This window comes from Camelina sativa, chromosome 14 (assembly GCF_000633955.1).
Source record: "Camelina sativa cultivar DH55 chromosome 14, Cs, whole genome shotgun sequence".
NCBI lineage: Eukaryota > Viridiplantae > Streptophyta > Magnoliopsida > Brassicales > Brassicaceae > Camelina > Camelina sativa.
This window is the reverse complement of record NC_025698.1, coordinates 17,087,465-17,109,575: the sequence shown is the minus strand read 5'-3', so window position 1 is coordinate 17,109,575 and position 22,111 is coordinate 17,087,465. Positions and strand designations below refer to the sequence as shown.

Sequence of the window (22,111 nt, the reverse complement as noted above, 5' to 3'; positions counted from 1 at the left end):
TCACAACGCTACGTGAGGACGTAGCTGTAATGTGTTATAATTATTTTAACTTAAAGTTTGATTATTATTTTTAAAATAACACATTTCCAACAATATTCTTGATCAAATAGCATGTGTTATAATTTTTTTTAACTTAAAATACGAATTAGAATGTTAAATGCAAATAATGGTGTTCGTCTTTGATTATAAAATTACTTCATCTTCATATATTTGAATATTTCTATATTTCTACCTATTTAATATATCCAAAACAAATATAAAGTATATTTTTACCAAAAAATAGGTATCATGTATATAGTGTTCAAGAAAGCGTTAGGCGGTATCTGGGCGGTGACTAGCGCCTAGCGCCTAAAACATCTAGTCGGGGTTTTAAGCGTTTTTAGGCGGTTTAGACGTTTACAATATAAAACATTATATATAAAATTATGTAAAAATATATGTTAGAAGAAATAAATAATAATAAATCATAAACTAAACTTAGAACAAATACATTTATTTAATTTAGATTAATAATATATGAATATTTATAAATATGTATATGAATATAATACTTAAAATTTTAAATATATGCAGTTAAAAATAAAATATATATATTAAAATAATATTATTTGATTTGAGGCGGTCTAAGCGGTCGTCTAGGCGTCATCTTTAAATGATGCAAAAATAATCTGCATCACTTTCTTTTACTTTCTTTCTTTTATTTTTAAAACATATAATCTGCATATATATATATATTTTATTATCATCTAAAACACATATATATATATATATATTATCACATATGCACAAATATATATATTTTCTTTTATTTTCACATATTTCTTTCTTTTATTTTTAAAATAATCTGCATCACATATTTTTAAAGTGATACAAAAATAATCTGCATCACTTTCTTTTATTTTTAAAAAGAACATATATATATATATATATATATATATTATTATCACATAGCCTGCATCACTTTCTTTCTCACATAGCCTCTCGTCTTTTGTAACAATCTCCAATAAGTAAGTTTTTATATTGTACTTTCTTTCCTTTTAAATATATATATTCTTTTTAAAAGAATATTCTTTCTTTAGCTTTAGATTCAAGGAAATCCACTTTTTAAGCCATTCGCGTTTATGAAAAAATAGATTTCCAAAAATATCTTTAAATGATGCAAAAATATATATATATATATATATATATATTTTCTAGAAAAATATGTGATAATAATAAAATATATATATTTTCTATATTAGTATCAGTTTTAAATGATGCAAAAATAATGTGCATCACTTTAAAAATGATTTACATTTTGTCGATGCAAATAATTTGTATTGGTTTATACTAAATCGATGCTAATATTCAAATATTTTCATCGATCATTTTATCAATGTCAATATATATCATTTATTTAAATTGACATCAACATTTATATCATTTTATTTAAATGATGTTAGTATTTATGTCATTTAGTTAAGTTGATTTAAAATTAGTGTCAATTATAAAGAATGATTAGAATAATTGCATCATTTTCGAGTACCAATTCTACTATTAATATCACTTGTATGTAATTGATGTTAATTTGGTGTCAAATTTTTGAAGTGATTTTAATTATTATATCATTGACATTAACCGATTCAAATATTAGAATCAGTTATGTATAACTGAAATAAAAAGTAGTGTCAATTTTCTAAACTGATTTTAATAATTGCATCATTTGCGTTAATCGATTTGGGATATTATTATCATTTGTACATAATTAATGGTAACTTCACGTCAGTTTTCATAAATGATTCTAATAATTATTTCAGTTAAAAAACTAATTCGAATATTATTATTTTTCATATGAATAATTATATTTTAATACCAAAAGAGCTTATTTAATTGATTTATTAAAAATTAAAAGTTAAAAACCAAAAATAATTAATTAAAAAAACCATATATTAAACATAAAATAGAAAATAAATAACGTAAATCAAAGTCCTAAGAAAACATTGTAAAACTAAGTCCACTGGCAACATTGTCCATTCTGTGATCATATATCTCTAGCAGTGTTTCCACCGTTTGAATATCTATTGGCACCATCGTCCATTTCCTGATTAAAATATATATATATATATATATATTATATTAAGGACGAGATGTGAAATTTTATTGTTTGTGAAATTAATATATAAGTACTATTTACCTGATTACGATTAGGCAAATTTGGTGTGTTTGTGAAAGGTGGATTTGGTATGTTCTTAAAAGCTGCAGCAAAACTTGTAGCCCATGCTCTTGCCCATGATGATACAAATTGTTTTACATTGATTGTTTTTTACGTTCACAAGTATGTTTTAAAATAGATTTATTAATTCTATAAATATAATTTTATTTAACATCAATTTTTAATTGATGTAAATTTTAAATATTTTTTAAAAGTGATTTTGTCCACACAAAAAACATCAATTATCTAAATGATATAAACATATATTTTATATCAATTTTTGAAAAAATGATATAATCTAATTGAAACTGAATCAATTGTAAATAACTGAAGTAAAATTAGATAATTATAACATCAAATGATCTAATTGATGCTAATCATTTTTTATTTGCTTCACTTGAAAATAAGTAATTTAAATTTACTTCATTTAGTTTTGTGATACAAAATAAATGATAAAACATACATGTTTTTTTGTAGTGTGTACTGAAGGCTTGGCTTGAGACGCAAACGCTCCGCGAATAATGACCAGCGTTGTAACGTACAAAATGCTAGACGCTGCGAACACACACCGTCTTTCACAATTTGACAAGGTAACACTCGTGATTTAGTAACCTTTTACCGTATCTCTACTCACTGTTCACAGGGCTGGCTCGATGTTTTTAGTGCCCAAAGCAAATAAAAAAATTATATTCTAATTTTTTTTTTGCAAAAATATAAGTAGTAGTAGTAAAAAAAATTATAGAACAGTTTCTAATTTTATATGCAGTTTCTAGAAAGAAAAAAAAAACTTTCATAAACTTTTTTGTCTGCCTTAAAATTATAAAAACAAATTACTTTTTTTTTCGTTTTTTTTTGACAGTGTTGTTTAAAGGTGTTATTAAAAACTAAAATATAACTAAATAAATTCATTAATTAGATAATTTTAATTACCATTTTAATTCTTTGAAATTTAAAGCCCACATGCAAAATGATGAAAAAGAAAGTCCAACAAAAATAAATTTAACTTCACACTTCACAATTGGATAAGAGAAGTAGCAGCATTGCAGCAGGAAGCAAAAGTTTGAATCTGTGGAATTTTATTGGACCAGATCGTTTAGTAAAAGAAGCTATGGATAATCTTTCTCCTTTTGTATCTTATTCTTATTGTGACAATCCGTCCCGTACACCCCACTAGCCTCACTGCTAGCCGCCCCAACGGACCCTAAGCTGGCCCCAACGGACGGGTTGTCACACTTATATTCCTGCTTGCCTTGTAAACATCTTTCATGAGGACCACACTGTAAACATTCTCTCTGAGGACTCCATTTAAATTTAATGAATGAAAGCTGTTGAATATATATATATATATATATATATATAATTTTTTGGCGATAACAACATAAAAAGAAAAATTAATATGCCCCCATATTTTCATCATTTCACTTGAATGTGTGATGCCTATTAATGGGCATTCATGCTTGCACCAACGCTTATCAACGTAACCGCAACCGCAAAATTGACCCTGCAATTAATTTATGTATTATATAGTTACGTAATTGTAAATTTAATCATGATTATGACACGGCTACAAAACTAGATCACTAGAATGCTAGATATTTCAACATATTTGTTTCTTTGTTGGTAAACTATGATGTAATAAGTATCGTCCTACGCAGGGCCGTCTCTACCCTATGGCAGAGTAGGCAAATGTCATGGGTACATCCTAAATATTAAAAAATTTCTTTAAGCCAGAGGGTCCAATTTTTTCAAAAAAAAATTTATTAAAGATTTTTAGGTTTTTTAAAAATTTGACAGAGGTCCCATATTTGTTTAAGACGGGGCTGGTCCTACGGTCCTACCAAGAAAACAACAGAAGGATTATACAAAGCGGTGTCGTTCCGGTTGTGTCCGTTTTCAAGAAACCTCTACAGACCACAACGTTTCCAACGATCTGAGCAACTGAAAGACAGACCAAAGCAGCGATTCTAACCCGAAAGCATGATTTTCGGGTAAATAACAAGATTCTCCGTCCCATTTCAGATCTTTCCCGTTAGAAAATAACGTCAACCTTTTAGCTAAGTTTTAAACCCGAAGTCATGCTCTTAGAACAGAAAAAGGATGACTTGAGAAAAAAGTCATTTCAGAATTCATTTACCTTAGCCTTCTGAAACTCAGCCGAAAGGCACAGGACGAACGCGGCAAGACCAAAAAAAAAGATGAACATGAAAAAGAGAGAAAAATTGGGTCTCCCATTCCTTGGGTCTTGGTCTTGAACCTCCACTGATTTGTCCTTACAATAAGGCGAGGGACTCAAGGATTAGCCGCAACACGTCATGAACAACTACATTAACCACCGGCGCTAGAGGAGCAGTTGAGTTGGCTTTTCCTTCACTTCAGGAATTGAGGCAGAGAAGAATATGATTGAGTGATATATCCCCCATCCTTGATAAACTATGCATCTTACGTTGACGGTACTACGGTTCTTTCTCATATCCAAAACCATCATTTACTAAAGTATCTCTAATCGCTATAGTTATCTAGCTACCTAGTTTTTTTTTAACAGTTTATTGTCTTAATGTTAAAACTCGATGTAGGTTTAAATTTTCAAAGTTGGCATAATTGACGGTAAACCATAAGAGCTAAAGCAACAGAGTATATATTTACCATTTTATTGTTACTTTTCAAAAAATCTTAAATGTATTTTTCTTTAAGTGAAACACATGTAGGTGGGAGCAAATCTTAATGTCCTCTCCTTTTCATGTACTATAGAAAAAGAATGGAGTTGAAATATATGGGGTCACATAGCTATCAGTTTACTCTAGGCACAAAAATGCCAAGACCAACAACAACATTTTTAAACACACATAAATACTAATTTCGTTCTTTTATTTATTCATATTATCATATGTATATGGATACACCCGAATACATAATTATCTTTGGGAATCTCTTAACAATTCCTCATACATATAAAATCATGAATTGCATTTATTATGTGATGAGCTGGTTCCATTATATGATGAGCTGGTTATTAATTGCTCTTTGGAGTACACTTTGGAACGGTGGTGAGGTTCATAGGTTTAGCCTTGAGGACAGGATTTTGCTCGAAAAAGTTTGTTGGCCTAAGTTCAAAGCCGCCAGACATAGTAGGCATTGTCGGAAAATCTTCTTGGCATGGGACATGGTGGAATCCAACGGTGTACCACATCACTATATCTTTCTTCTCTATTTTCCTATTCCTGTTACATTCATTTGCATAATTTTTAATTAATCCAACAAAAAATAAACATAAAGTACAATTTTTTTACATAAAACTGTTATATTCATAAAAGAATATAATTATTGTTCAAAGCATTTCAGGTGTTTACATTTTTTTTCTGGATTGAATGTACTTGTAGTATAGCTGTTTACATTTTTAATAGAGTACCTTTGGCACCATAAATTTGAGATAAATCTATATGTATTTATACGTTTACTTGCAGTAATCCCTTAAAATTCTTTGTAAAAAAGGTTTATATAATCTTACGTCAATTGTGATTCAGTTATTCAAAGATACGTACCTATACAAAATTCTCATGAAGAAGGAAGCAAACTAATTGCTACGTATGTAAAAAAGAATCAAATAGTAATAGAGGTAAAGTACCTTTTACACCATACAGCTAATGCGTCGTCACCTTGGCTCCGATCAGCATACGAACCACTAGTCCAAACCTCCGATCTGTTATACGGCGTGATCCACACGTTATAGTTGGTGAATGCTGCTCGAATCTGTGGGTAGTCATCTTGGGCAAGAAGTGAGCTTGTAGCCGGCCCAGGAATCAGACGGTATCCAATCTCATTGCCATGCTTAGTTGTTTTAGTAGGGTTAACCACCACCAACTCCTCCGGTTTCAGCCCTAGCTTCACCCGAGCTTCTGTCTCGGTTTTTGCTGTGTTTCTTTTTGTTGTCCAATAGCTTTTTCTCGGTGTGTTAACAGATTTTGGAGTCCTCTTGGTCACAAGTTCAGTACGAACAAATGAATTATCCGTACCATCGATATCAAGATCAAGACGGAATGTTACGTAGTGATCGTGGTTTACTCCAACGGTGTTGTCAGCAACAATTGTCCCGTAGATGTCGTCTTCTTTGATCTCTGATGTGTGAACATATTCCACGGGTTTAACTTCTAAAACACCGGTTAAACCAACCTATGCACATTAAAGTGGTATTTAACATAAAAAAAACAAAATTGGGAATATCGATCACTAGAGAATTTGTATAATATAGCTATATTTTTTTGTTACAAAAAATTAATAACAAATAATACCTACAAGCTATTATAAATTAGTGACCAAATTTTAAGTTAATAGATATTTTAATTGGTTACTTAGTGTAGCTATATAATGACAAATAGTAACACCCATAATTTGTAGTTAAATCTTATTGTTTATTCATGGTAGAGTTGAAATGTGATTTTTTTCTTACATTTAATTGGTGTTTACAGTTAAATATTTATTATTTTATTTTGAATACTGATATAATTTAAATATATATATATAATTTAAAAATATATATATAATTTAAAATACATATATTTTTAAATTTATCACAAATATATATATATATATATATATATATATATATATATATATATATATATATTGTTACTTTTCGGTTTGCAGTCTTTTTTATAGTATTTATGATAAATGTGCTGCTGTCTTTGTATTTACTTTTTGAATTTTCAACTAATGTTTCATAAATAGACCAAAATATTTCTTTTAAATGTAACTATGTAAGCATATTTAATGTACAAAGAGAGTTAGCTGTAGCCGAATATGGAAATTATAAACAACTAAGCTCCTAAAATCAGTATATAAATTAAAATGCATATATAAAGCTGGGAAAAGTTTTTGAAAGACATTACCCCCATTTTGATGGAACCGCTAGGTTTGAACTCGTACTCAATGATGTAGTCGTAGTTTCCCACTGTCGTCACCATCCGGGCCACAAGACTTACATCTGGTCTAACCTCTGTGATCTGCAACAAAATTTTGTGTAAATATATATATTAACTATCAACAAAAAAAAACCTATAAATATGTTATATACGAAGATAGATTTCATGATAAGATATTATAATTTATTACTTTCATGCCGGGTACTTCAGATTCGGTATGTCGCCACATAATATCTCCGGCATATTTCTCGAAAATGCACATAACATTTGATACTTTTGTAGGAGTTCCATCCTGGCCCGCATAGATGCCGTCCATGAAAGCAGCATTTGGGGGACAATCGGTATATGGCTCAAGGGACACGGCAGATTGGCCGCAACCAAATTCACCACAGTCTAGGTAACTGATGAAGTACCAGTCATCATGTGGGTCCATGTAAGGGACAAACATCTCTGATAAATGGCCTTTGTATAGGACTTGCCGGTACTTGTTCACGTCCATGTCGAAAATGGATGCAAGAGAGATGACAAGACCAGCTCGAACGTTGAAGGACATGTGAAACTCCCAATTTGCCCATCTATTCACAATCACATCAAAATATCAGTTGAAAAAAAATTATGTGCAATTTTTAAATTCAGAATTTTTACCGGAATTTTCAAAATTTTGCCAGATTTACAATTAGCAGATTTTTACAATAAACTTGAACCAGATTAGTGATTGAGGTCACCGGATTTACCCTATCGACTGCAAATGCATGTTAGATCTGAAAACATTGGGTTTTATCGTATTGTACAATACCACATACTCCATAATAGTATAAATTCTTTAGTTTTATATCTAACTTGAACTTAAATCTGCATAAAATGTATTTAACAAATGTATTCTGTCGTCTGATATTTCATTTTAAATTCAAAAAAGAAATTCTTCAAATCTAACTATGACCAACAACAACTAATTGCAATTATCTCGAAATCAGAAAATTTGAGCAGAAAAAAAAAAAGAACTGTCCTATTTTCACAGTTACCGACATAAAAAATTTCTTTTCATATTTAGTTGAATTATTGTTTGGCGAAATTGATTTATAAGATGTATGTGGCATAGTTGCTCTTATTTTGTTATTTTAACTCACAACTGGTACCATTTTTTACCTCACGACATGTCCATCGATCTTAAACCCGGGACCGTCCGGCTGAAAAACGACGGCGTCTCGAAGTGAAGGGCCAAACGGCGGCTTGAGATTGGAGATACGGTACTCTCTCCCGTTAGGCTTCGGCATAGGACCTGTGAACCTGTCCTTGAACTCCGCTACTTTCATCTTGTCAAGGTCAACGATTATCGTCATTCCTTCAATTGGTCTAAGATACGTGTTCACCGATCCGTTTAGATAAAATGGAATCGTTCTTATAAACCTCTTCGTCTGCGCCTCACCGAACCATCCCATCGTTGAGGATGTGACCACTACTTCCGACAAGTTCAAGCCGCGTTTCATTATCGAGTCACAAAACGGCTTAAACTTGAGAACAAGCGCGGTGGCTGCATGCTGCTCATCAAGAGTGAGCATAGGGTTACCATTTCCTACGTGGATCTTGTCTGAGACAATGGCTCGAGTGGAAAAGTCAACAACCATCTCTCGGTTCTTGCCCTTATCTCGGGCGATGACAAACGCTTGACGTGGTGGTAGTTTGACGTTGTGGTCTGGTGATGAGTGCCATGACAATACTAGGGACTTGTCTGGCTCGTTGAGACCCACGTATTGGAAAGTGAACTTATGGTTATGACCAATAGGGTACGACTTGTTGACGATAGTACGCACGAGGTTGAGTTCAGTCTCGGTCAAGGGGTCGAAGGGGTGAGGCGGCGGAATGAAGCTCGAGGATGATATTACGAAAACGGAAGAAAATATCAAGATGGTGAAGTGAAGTTGAGCCATTGCTTTGTAATTTGATTGTCTTGGTTATGTATAGTGTATACTATATATAGCCAAAATTTTCCTTCTCTTTTGCGCTTGAACACATAAGGAAAAAGGGTTTTGCGGTCCTCAACATTAAGTTGTTTCAGAAAATATATGGATAAGTATTTTATTTTGACCTTGTGTCCATCGATCTTGAACCCTAGAGTTAGAACCACACATGAAAGGAAATATTAGAGTTATATATATTTCCAATTAGTAGAAAATTTGTTGTGCACACAAATTAATAGGGATTATATACACAAAATTTACAATGTCATTTTTTTTCTTGACAGTACATTAGTAATGCAAACTACAAACAGAAAGAAAGTGTTGTCTTAATTAAAGTTCGGATTTTCTCAGGTGGTTGGCTGATCCTAAAGGGGGGAAAAATGTACTTTTCATACTTCAGTTTAACAAATGTAAATTTCTCTTTTATTCATAAAACTTCAAATTATTCTTCTTCTTTTTAACTTTTGAAAGACACATTGTAAACGTTTTTGGTCCTAGTCATAAATTTTCTCGTTACTTATCAAGAGAGCATAATTTATTTTGAACTTATTTGTGTGGTTAAAGAAAAGAGAAGGAGATGCTTTAGTTAAATGTTGGATCTTGAAATTTTTGGTTAAAGAAGAGAGATTTTTTGGTTACAGGAGAACGTATATTGTTTTACAATTCATGTGAGTTATATAGAAGAGCTTGTGGTGATACAAATCTATAAGAATTTTGTTGTGTACATTGCTTGCTACACATGTGGTTCCTAGCATACAAAGTACATATGGTACAAAAACTTGTCGCTGGCTTTTTCTTCATCTTTTCTTCTTCTTCTACGTCCGTGACCATGTGTTAACTCACAAAACTTGTGGCTGGCTTTTGATTCCTCTTGTCTTATTCTTCTTGTATTCTTCTTCTTCTTCTCTTCTTATTCTACGTTTGTGACCAATTGATTACCAATTGATCTTTTCAAACACCAAAGTTTTCTTTTATAGTTAAAAAAAACTTGTTTTACATTTGTTTAAAAAGATCAGTATATTTTTTTTTTACCTTCGGTAAACATGACCTAATAGAGGACCAACTGTCGTATGTTCGCCGCATGCTTTTACCTGTTACACCCGCCAAAACCCAAACATCATCCAAACATCAACCTCATACAAAAACTCCAACTCAAACTGTTAACAATTAAACATAACACTGCACAGAACCAACAAATTCATAGCATAATACAGACATACAACTTCGAACTCATAACATAAAACAGAACTGAAAGAGACAACATAGAAGCAGACAACATAAACATAAACTGAAACTCAAACTAACTTGACAACTTGTCACTAATTAGCCTATTATTTAAAGCAATCTCCATTTTTGTAAGCGGATCTGTTTTAGCAAGGAGACGGTCAAGCATTTTATGCATTTTTTGCTTCTCTTTCAAACTAAATTCCTTTTGCCTTATCTCCCACATGCTCTGAAACTCATCAGCGAAGCACCTTCTTCTTCCACAGTCTTTGGCCTGCTCACAGCCCTTTTACCTTTGGCCTTTGCTGCCTTAAAACCTAAAGGACGACCTTCTTCTTCCACATTTTTTGGAACTGAGGTTGATGACTGTGAGGGATGATCATCAAACTTTCTTCTCTTTGAAGCTCCAATAACTTTCGTAGTATAAGCTCCACACCATTTTTGATCATGGCGAAGCTCCCTCCAAGCATGCTCAAGGGTGAACTTCACCTTGTAATCATTGAAGAATATCTCGTAAGCTAATTTAATCACATCATCCTCATCCTGGCCACTGGATTTCTCTTTTGTTACAGCCTCATAGCTTCCAACAAACTTGCAGACCATCTCGTTGATCTTTTGCCACCTTTGTTTGCAGTGCTTGGGCTCTCTTTTCTCGAAACCAGCAAGCTTAGTACTTGCACCATAATAAAATGCAATACGAGACCAAAAAGTATTATGTATTTGTTCATTTGAAATAATTGTGTATGTTTATGGTTTGTATTTAAAGGAGAAGGAAGAGCAAAACCTAGTGACTAGCACTCAATGGTGCAATTGGAGTTTATGGTTAAAGGTCACATAACTAGCAATCAATGGGCCTAATAAGTTTTTACCTAATGACACAAGACCAACCATTTATCATAGAGTACAACCATTTATCACATAGCAAAACCATTTAACACAAAGCAGAAGTAATGGTGCACTAAATAATGATTTGACAATTAGCTACATAGAGTACATAATTAAATAAGAAAACGATTCAAAGCTCTCCTTAGGTAGGCATTCAATAAGCTACGGAGACTATTTCCAATTGGTGTGTTAAATGAGATTAACATTGACAAAAGAGATTACAGAGGATACCTTGCTTTTACTGTCATTGCATTCAGATCAAATTGTGCTCGTCACACCCAATACGTCACGGAAAATCTTAAGCTTAAGTAGCAAAGAAAGTTAAAATGTTGGTTCAGATCTCACTCACATCACCACTGAACATATTCAAAAAAACTAGTCAAGTCAGAGAATAAAACTGACCAAGCAGTTAGAGCTGTACTAGGAAAGATAGACACTAATGAAACAAGGAAGAACATCACCGGAAGCCAAGGAGGTCGTAGGAACTGCAACTGATCGCCAAGAAGCCTTAGTCGAGTTACCTACGTATTAGAACTTGTGTTAAGCATCAATCCTTAGAAAAAAAAAACATCATTGTATGCTACTTCAGATCCATGATATTTTCATGTTCAATGTTAAGCATAAGAAGAGTTATACACTTTTGATTACGTATATACAGAGAATTGTAACTTTGGATTAGGATAATGGCTTATCTCTTGCTTCTTTTGAATTGTTCCCGTGGCATCCGGACAAATGGTTTCTATTGTATTTTCCTAAGTTTGTTCAAATTTCTCCTGCAATCGAGAAAACAAATCCAAGCATCAAACAAGGTACATGTAATGTATACAAAAATTGTATTTTGCTTAAACGAAATAATTAAAATTTACATTTATTTGATTATGATAAGATTCAGCAGGTGGATCCATATTTTGCAGCTGACCAACTGATGTATGATCCAGATCCTCAGAATGAGTCTAGTCTAGATGTAACATGTCTGGTTTCACTGATCTTGGAGAGTAGCAGATTCTTCAGAGTTCCCATGATGATTTACATCAGAAGAAGCTTCATAATCCGCAGCAACTTGTTGCATTTCTTCTCCATCATTTCTACCACGAGGTTCTTCAGATTCTTGATCAGTTCTATCAGATGGTTGAGGTTCGTCAAAAATCATAGCTTATCTTTATCTCATCAGCTAAGTTCTCAGAAAGTTCTTTTAACTCCTGAAAAAATATTACAAACATTATGTTCAATATTTTCACCATTTTTATAAATCCACTATTTGTTTGTTACTTACTTGGATTTGATAAAACTCCTAACAAGTGAAGGTCTGAGCTCATCTCAGGGCTCAGAAAGCAAAGATTTTCAGGCCTAGGAGCTGTTGTTGTTGTTGCTGTTGGAACGAGCACATCGGTTCTGGAACCAGTTGTAGACATTTTGCTCAACAATCTGGCCGTGTTGGCTCAGATCTTCGGTTATGTCTTTGATCTACTGCTTGCTTGGTGTTCATGTGCCTTGATCGAATATACTCTCAAGAATCTGAAGCTGAACGGGCGTAGGAGTCCACCTATGTCTAGTGATATATCATGGTTTTTACGGTTTTTAACCATGATATAAGTGTGCTTTTTGAGTCTTTTCATTTGTTTTCTAGGTTGTTTTAGAGTCTTTATAGGTTTTTTAGGATTTTGGCACGGATGGAGCGGAATGAAGCAATTTGGACCATTCTGGAGCATTAATCCGGAGAAAACGAACTTGGAGTCGAATCAAAGTGATGGTGTCGATCGACACCTCTTCAGCATCGATCGACACCCAGTCCAATCCGACCAGAGAACCAAGTTTTGGAAGTTTTACAATTTTTCTCGAAGTTTTCCACAATTGCAACATAAGCCCCTGGACGTGTTTTAGGATGTATATATTTTATTTTTGGGTTTTAGAAACCCTTAAGTTTTATTCTAGCAAGTTATTTTCGAAGCAGCTTTTTGAGACAAAGATATTGAGAGCTTTTGGGAGAGAGATCTGAACTCCTTTGAGAGAAGAATTCCTGAACTCCTTTTTACTTTTAATATCTATTGCATGTTATTCAGAATTATGATTTGTTTTTCATCAAATATGTCTGAGTAGTTTGCTTGTTAGGTTCAGGGTTTTTCACAGGGATTTTATGATTTAGTAGATCTGTTTATTTAGGATTCATTAACTTTCTAGATCTTCATCATAGGTTGTTCTTCATATTATTCTTGATGATCACCTAGAATTAATAACCTAGGAAAATAAATTGATATGAGAATATAATTGATTTTCCTGATAAAACCTTTTGCTGAGCAAAATTACTCCTTGCAAAGAGATTTGATTTAGTAATTTTGTGAACAATCTAAACCTGTTTTTAAAGCTGATTTTTAACCTAGAATTTTACAAAGAGATTTGGACTTTCTGGTTTTAAATTTAGATAATATTTGTAGTGAGAACTGATTTATTTTACAAAGGAGTTTAGAGTTCTAGATCTGGTTTTTAAGTGCTTGAATCCTAATTTATTGATTGATTTAATATTCCATAATTTCCTGAGAAATTCCCTAGGCCTAGCTTTTTGATCCTCTGAATTTACAACACTTTTATTTAATATTTTGCATTGCTTTTCTTAATTTTTAATTCAACTTAATATGTTTAGCGTAATAACAAAACTCTATAATTTATTGTGTAGACTTGAGTCCTTGTGGAATTCGACCCCTAAGTACTATAGTGATCTCTTAATTTGAGAGAGTAGCTCTAGGGTTTAATTTGAGCATATCAAATTTTGGCGCCGTTGTCGGGGACTCTTTGATCTACCATTAGATTTGAGTTTTAAATTTCGTCTAAATATTTTCTTTTTATTTTCTACTAACACGTTTTTGTTTTTCTTCTCTTGGGTGTTTCAGTACATGCCTAATAAACCTAACACAAGGAGCAACAAGACTGGTCCTACAGTGAAGCTTTCAAACCAAGAGTTGGGAAAACTTGATCGTGAGAACAGAAAAGCAGCCAAAGCCCTAAAGATGGTTAACACAATCATTTTGATTCATGATGAGGACGGTGCTTTGAGGGATCAAGATGGTCACTTACGCAATGAGCATAGCCAAAAGCTTGATGCAGAAGGCAACATGATTGCTGAAATCGTTGTCGGAGACAAACAAACCGATGGTGTCGATCAACGCCAACATGGTGTCGATCGACACCCACCTCCAGCAGACGTACGTGGAGCTGCCAACCATGTCCAGAACCCGGTTCAAAGACAGGATCCTGGGATCTGATCAGGACTATTGCAGACTTCAACAGAGCTGATTTGATGTATGAAAACCGCTATGCAATTGTTCCACCTCCTTTCCTGCGAAATGACTTTGAGCTGAAGCCTGCTTACTTCCAGCTAGTTGGACAGAGACCCTTCTCTAACCTGCCAAATGAGAAAGCTCTGGATCATATTGAGCACTTTGAAGATCTAGTGACCATCATCAAAGCCAATGGTGTGACTGAAGATTACATCAACTGCAAGCTCTTCCCATATTCACTTGCAGGAGAAGCATCTCAATGGCTAAAACAGTTGCCAGCTGGATCTTTGACATCTTGGCAACAAATCAAATTGGCTTTCCTCAATTACTTTTATGACGATGCAATGTCAGATGAGCTGAGAGTCAAGCTGTCCTCCTTCAAACAAAGACCTAATGAAGCTTTCAAGGCAGATTGGGTGAGATTCAAGGCATATCAGAGAGATTGTCCACACCATGGCTTTTCAAGAGTGCAACTGCTGAGTATCTTTTTCAGAGGAATTGACTGGGAATATCAGTTAGCCTTGGATGCTGCAAGCCATGGAAACTTCAAGACAAGATATCCTGATGAAGCTGAAAATTTAATTGAGAATCTAGCCTCCAGTAACAGTACTAAGAGAGCTGATGCTGAAAGAAAGAGATTACATGGAGGATTTGATGCAAGCTAGCTAGCTTCAGTCAATGCTAAGCTTGATTCAGTTCACAATCTCCTCGTTGGTAAGAAATCAATTCACTTTGCTGCTGAAGTTGAATCATTTGAACCACAACCTGAGACAGGGAATGAAGAAGCAGCTGTCAACTTTGTCTATGGAAATCAAGGGCAGAGATTCGGTAATTAACAAAGGAACAAGCCTTACAGTGGGAACTCTTCAGGGTACACTCCTAACCCAGATTGTCAGAAGCAAAACAACAGCTATACAAGAACCTATGAGAACTCATCCTATCAGTCTCCACCTCCTAAGACTTCTTCTGAGAATAAAATAGAAGCTATGCTAGAGCAACTTTTGCAAGGTCAAGAGCAGTTAACTGTGACATTCAATGGAAAGATTGATAATGTCTACACAGAGCTTACTGGAAGGATTGATGCATTGAGTATTCATGTTAAGAAGCTGGAGAATCAGGTTGCGCAGAATGCTAGGTCTGTGAAGAGACAAGAGGGTTTTCTTCCTGGAAGAACTAAGTCAAACCCCAAGCATGCTTGCAATGCCATATCAGTGAGGGATGAAGAAGTTGATGAAATTGCTTCTGCAGAACTGGGAGAGCAATCGGCAAATTTCTCGGCTTCAGATGGTGGTGTCGACACCATCTGGGTGTCGGTCGACACTCATCTCAGACAGAACCTGAAGTTACAATATCTCCGGTTCCAGCAGCTGTTGAGAGGGTGTACAAGCCTAAGATCCATTTTCCTAAGCCAAGAAGGTCCAAGAAGGTCCAAGAAGGAGATGGAGGAAGCTGGATGCAAGACCATGATGGATAAGGTAATGATTGAGATGCCTTTGATTGATGCAGTAAATCTTTCACCACCACTTAAGCGCTATGTGAAGAGAATTGTATCAAATGGTTTGAGCCCTGAGGAAGGAGCATTGATTACCAAGGATGTCAGTGTAATTCTTTTGAACTAGCCTCCACAGAAAAAGAAAGAGAGGAAGCAAGAGGTGGTTGTCTCTAAGAAAGTGAGTGCAATGATTCAGTGTAGGACTACCGAGAAATTACCATATCCTGGGAGCTTTGTACTTGATTGCATTATCTTTGCAGAACGGTTTGCTCACTCACTTTGTGATCTAGGCTCTAGTATTAACTTGATGCCACATTCTGTTGCTGTAAAACTTGGGATGACAGAATTCAAGCCAACTCAGATTTCTCTTATCTTAGCTGATAGATCCAAAAGAATTCCTGAAGGTGTTTTAGAGGATGTTCCAATTAAGATTGGAAATTTCATGATTTCCACTGACTTTGTTGTGCTGAAGTATGACAAAGAGCCTAGTGATCCTCTCATCTTAGAAAGATCTTTCTTGGCTACAGCTGGTGCCATTATAGATGTGAAGAAGGGACACATAACATTGAATGTGGAAGGTTTGAGTCTGAACTTTGAGATGGATAAGCTAAGGAGAGCTCCTACTATTGATGGGCAGACATTTTCTGTGGAGATTGCTTCTAATGATGATCCGATAATAGAGATTCATGAAGACATTATTGCTGGGTATGTCAAGAAGTTAGGTATTGTTGAGAAGATAAATTGCAGAGAAGAAACACGAGTTGCAGGTTTAGTGAAGATCGACGCTTCATTAGCATCGATCGAAACCCCTCCACGACCGAGCCCACACTTGACCAGATCTGAGAGCTCGCAGGACATTCTATATGCTTCAAGTCTGAAAACTGTTCCCAAACAGAAAGCCCCCCCACTCCACAATCCAGAGTCCCCAAGTAAGGCAAATGTATGCATCTTCTTTACCCAAACTCCCTCCTATCATCAACAAGACCTTCAAAGATACAAAAACTGTTTTGCAATTAACCAAGCCACGAGATTATCGTAGAGTGCTTGTTTCTTCTGTTGATGATTTTGCAGGACATACAAGAAGACCCGTCCCTATATCTCGCCCTAGTCATGTTCCTCATGTCCTTGGTAGACCTCACTCTTCTACTGCTTAGACACCCCTTTGGATGAAGAGGACATTTTCTCAGAGGCATTCACTGCCACGTTCTGATCCGCCAGACGCCTGAGTTTCAACCAAGTCAAGCTAATGACTTAAAATAAGCGCTCGGTGGGAGGCAACCCACTGGTAGGAACTACTTATCTTTCAATTTTTCTTTTAGGACTACTAACTTATTGATATTTGGTTTTGAGTTTTATTGTTTCATCAGAAAAAAAAAAAAAAAAAAAAATTNAAACATTGATCTTGTGACCTATAGATGACATCATAGGGTCTGCATATAGACCTCCCAATCTCCCTCCTGTTAACAACCAATAGACAAATGAAGCAGAGTTGTTCAAGTTAAACTAAATAAAAATTGAAACTTTATATCTCCAAAACAAAAGCATCAAGCAGAAACATGTTTTTTTGGTGAAATATTGTAAAGCTCAATTGAAGCTGAACTCTAAAATCAATTATAGAATTCCCCAAAAACCAGAAATTTTTCCGTACTCATAACTCAAAAATCCACGAAAGGTATGGTCTATGAATCAGATTTAACACAACAAAACCAAAGTGAGGAAGAATCACTTAAATCAACAAAACCATTTTTATGTTCAGAGACATCATCATTGATCATAATTTAAAACTGCTCAGAGACATCATCATTGATCATAATCTAAGATCCAACTTCGTATATCCATCTCTTGGGTAGTTATCATTTTGTTTCAATAAGATTTTAAACCTGTACTTGGTCGTCGTCAAGGCAGATGAAGAAAAACCATGGAAACAAGCAAGCAACGTCCTCCGGCTCCTCCGATACTCCCTTGGCACCATATCGTGATAAATTCAGCAACGATACTCAGGTTTAGAAGACAAGACAAGAGAAGAGAAGAGAAGAGAAAAGAAGAGAAGATACTCAATTTGCAATCCCCAATTGACTAACAACATAAAACCCTAATTTTGCTAACATCAATTCCCAAATTCATCATGAACTACAAATAAAACCAGAGAGATTCTTACTAATATAAACAGATTTAACCAAACTCTTATATCTCACAACTCGAATCTCCGATTTAGTCTTAATAGTTGGTTATGATTTGATGTCACCGCCGGTAGAGATGATGATAATGACGGAATTGAGCAACCGACGGATTTAAACAACTGATGGTGTCGGTGGAGTGAACATAATTGTTCCGATCATTACCAATTTCAGTCACTTTTGTATATAATTATTCCACTTCATTGTTTAGCAACTTTGCCATCTCCATCAATTATACCACCAATGGAGATGGTCTAAGATCCTAGACATACAGACTAAATAGGTTGGCTACATATAATAAACAATCTACAAATTAGTGTTCGAAAAACTAATAAAACTATACAGTAATAAATTTTGCCGATTTTGAGTTAGATCACTATTTTTATTATTGTTACGTTTGAACATTTAGTTATATTCTATCTATATATATAAAGTTGGCTTTTTCTCTCTTCTCCTCCATCTCATAACATTTTTTTAAAAAAAAATTCACATCATCAAAAGAACATAATTTCTAAAGTGAATACATCAATTAATTCACTCAATTTAATAAAAAGTTTATTATTAGAGAAAACAAAAATTTAAACTAAAATCTAAACCAAAAACAAAATGAAAAAAATACAACCTAAAAAAAAATCAAAGTAAAATATGAATAGAGATTACATAAATATAAAATTAGATATTTCTATCATAATATATAATAATTGTAAAAAAACTAGAAATTAGGGAAAAATAAAGTTATCATATATTTAATGGAACAACAATTATTTTCAACAATTATTAGGATAAAGAAAATAATAGTTTTTTAAAAAAACACAAGAATTAAAATGTTTTTGAAATCAGGAGGTTATTTAATTCTTGGTGTTAAATTATAATATCATGTTATCAATTAAAATTTGGTGTATATTATTATTTTCATCTATAGAATAATATAATTAATAATATTGTAACGCCCGCAAACCGGAAATCTGGGTTGTGCATCGATCGGCGCCAGTGAGTGCATCATATCGATGTAACTGCGCGATTGGTGTTCGGGTTAGTTATATTTTCTCCAGTTTGACGCGGTTTAGTTGATGGAAACCTAGGACTCGAGTAGTTAAAGGGAGAAATCGACGCCACTTATTCATTCAACCACTTTTATTGTTTCTAGAAGAAGAGAAAGAGAAAAAAAGTTCTTGAGAGGTTTCTGTGAATTCTGGAGATTTCTAAGTCGGTTTTTTGTGTTTTTGGAACGTGGAGAAGGAGATCTGGGCGAGGAAGTTGAGTAGGCGTCGTTGGAAAGCTTGAATTTCGCTGTTCTTCGTCAGATCTGCTTGTTTTAGAGGTGTGTGTGGGACCATGGCTTTTTTAAGCGATTAGATGTGTGTTTTGGGTGTTGATGGCTTATGTGGTTGTTTGTGAGTGTTTGCCTTTGAGTTTTGTGACCTTTGGGGGATATTTTCGGCCTCACGTAGCCAATAGAAGTCGGTGGAGATTGTGTTCGGCGATGCTTCGCGCGACTGCATCGATCGATGCAAGGTGTGCATCGGTCGATGCAGTTAGGGATTTTGGAGGAGATGCGAGGTTGCGTCGATCGATGCAAGGAGTGCATCGGTCGACACAACTAGGGATTTGGAGGTTGCATCGATCAACGCAAGGAGTGTGTAGGTCAAAGCATATATGTTGCATCGGGCGATGCAAATGGTGCATCGGTCGACGAAATGTCGCAGAGTCACGGATGTGTTCAGAATTGTCTGGTTTGCTTGTTTTGTGTATTGTTTGTGTTTGTCTCTTCGCTTATGTGTATAGCCCAATAGTTGGGAGGATTGCTTCAATGAGTATTTGTGATAATACTCACGCATCTCAATTGTTGTTTGTGGTGTGCAGATATGTGACGTTGTATCATGGCGATGAGGAGGAAAAAGATTTCGATTATGTGTTGTTGGTTATGTTAATAATGTTGGAACCTTGTATAGAATCATGCTAGGTTGTTGGATAGAATGATTAAGAATGATATCGTGTTGATGTTTTATTAGAGTTGGTTATGAGTTATGTTTCCACTGTGTATGTTATTGGATGTTGGTTTATTATTGGTATTGTGGTTGGTTAGTAATATTTATGTTGTTGGTTAATTAAGTAGTATGAGATGCTTAACTATATATTATATAAAAAAACGGGACGGGTTGTTTCAAATATATATACGTGTATTTAAAACTTGAAACTATGTTTGTTAGTGTTAAATTATAAATTGATGTTACCGATTAAAATCAAAAGATTTGGTGCATATTATTATTTAGAATTCTATATAATATAATAATTAAAATAGTTTGAGTATCTATGTTATTCATCGTTTTCAAAATTTAAAAATGGTGAAATTTGTTAAACAAAGGTATATCCAAAAAAGGAGAAAATATTAATCAAGTGCTCAAAAATGAAATGTATAAGGTTACTTAAAAATAAAACATGTTAAAGAAAACTCCTTATGAACATCACACACACCAAAAAAAAAAGTGAAAAATACTAACAAATTTTTTGAGAAAGCTATTATAATAGAATGTGAGATAATATATTATAAGTGAGATAATTAAATGTGAACAGAGAGTAAATGTAAGAGATGACGAGTGTATATCGGAAAATAAAGAAAGAATTAATTGTCAAAAAATGTTAAAGAAATAGATATGTTTTGTATTGCTTAATAAACTAAATTTGAAATCTATATGAATTTATATTTTAATATTAAATAATTATAATTATATTCAAAGGTTTGTATTAATAATAATGAAATTATAGTCTCACACAACATGCAGGTTATAAATCTAGTTTTCTGTATAAAATAAAAGTAGTTAATTTCAAAATATATATTGTAATCCATCCAAAATCATGTTTTCAATTTCAATCAAAAATGGAGAAATAAAATTCGTGTTTTTCCAATCCATTTCTATTATTACTCCGAAACTAATATTTCGAATATCATTTTAATTTTCACTTAGTTATTAGTATTTATTTCTAACCTAAACTTTAAGAAGAACAATTCATTGAGCAATCAAATTATGAGTTATTGTTTTAACGTAATTATGATGTTACATAAATTAAGTATCTATTACAGTAACATTTTTGTTTATTTCATCATTAATCATGTGGTCCTTTACATCATAATAACAAAAATCCCAATGTAATGTTATGTCAAGACTCAAGGGGCTACAAAGAAATGCGCAAATCCAAAATGGTCCTCTCTGGTAGGTCTCTTCCAACCAGTGCAGTGAATTTTTTTGGGTCCTTTATGCGATCAGTTTAATATAGAAAATCGCATACATGCCAATGATCGATTTGTATATAAATGTACTGCTGTAGTTTTGAAGGTAAATCTTTTTAAAAATGAAACCAAACGATACTTGGATTCAATCTTTCTTCAATAATTTTTATTTATCTCATATTCTTATGTGGTATTAGAGTAGGTAGTCCATCGAAGTTTTAAAAACCATAAATCTTCTCCATGTTTCTTTAGATTTTGAAGTGGAAAAAACAAAAACAGATAGTCCGACCGGTTGTTTTCAAGGGGCAAACAGTACTTATTGTGGTAAAGAACCACAAGTACTGCTCTACGTAATAATTGTGGCTTGTGGGAGCACATTGCTAGCTCTCAAGAGGTATCAATAAATGTGTTCATGCATGTGCTTTTAATTAGAGTTCTTTGGAGCAGTCTATCGTTACCTCTTACTCATACGTTAAAACTGTAAATAATATATTAGACATTTTGGTTAATGTATTTGGCGATTTTCATATCTTTGATGTAAAAAGACGCTGAACATCCAACCAGAGGAAAAGTTATTCAAATTATCATTTTAGGAAATTCATAGCATTGTGTTAATGAAATGATTCTGCCACAACGAAAGACGTGGTAAAATTTTTTACTACTTTTACTGCTCCGTATAGAAGGGAGATATACAATAAACATGATACTATATCCCTTCAATTTTTGACCAAGTCAATGTGGGTTTTACTCTGGTTACAATTTTATCG

At 33.7% G+C, this 22,111-nt stretch overlaps 1 protein-coding gene, 1 long non-coding RNA gene and 1 pseudogene across 2 annotated transcripts; all 3 read right to left on the bottom strand.

Annotated features, from left to right (window-relative positions):
- On the bottom strand, window positions 1-5,022 carry LOC104743702 (annotated as a pseudogene).
- Window positions 5,038-9,168, bottom strand: LOC104741771 (primary amine oxidase-like). Its single transcript, XM_010462684.2, has 5 exons — window positions 8,254-9,168; window positions 7,298-7,682; window positions 7,075-7,188; window positions 5,814-6,358; window positions 5,038-5,409 (listed from the first exon to the last, which is right to left on the bottom strand). Exons 1-5 carry the CDS (start codon window positions 9,033-9,035, stop codon window positions 5,202-5,204), a joined length of 2,034 nt encoding a protein of 677 aa, XP_010460986.1. The 5' UTR covers window positions 9,036-9,168; the 3' UTR covers window positions 5,038-5,201.
- LOC109128911 lies at window positions 9,739-11,736 on the bottom strand. The gene is made up of 3 exons (XR_002035235.1): window positions 11,577-11,736; window positions 10,098-11,477; window positions 9,739-10,012 (listed from the first exon to the last, which is right to left on the bottom strand). It is a non-coding gene; the product is annotated as an uncharacterized LOC109128911 (long non-coding RNA).

Bases quoted from the DNA above. Each gene is read 5' to 3' on its own strand.
- LOC104741771 (XM_010462684.2), bottom strand. From the start codon at position 9,035: ATGGCTCAACTTCACTTCACCATCTTGATATTTTCTTCCGTTTTCGTA. The intron at 7,189-7,297 runs GTAATAAATTAT...ATTTTGTTGCAG, and splicing joins CTGAAGTACCCGGCATGAAA to ATCACAGAGGTTAGACCAGA. The intron at 5,410-5,813 runs GTACTTTACCTC...TGAATGTAACAG, and splicing joins TTAGCTGTATGGTGTAAAAG to GAATAGGAAAATAGAGAAGA.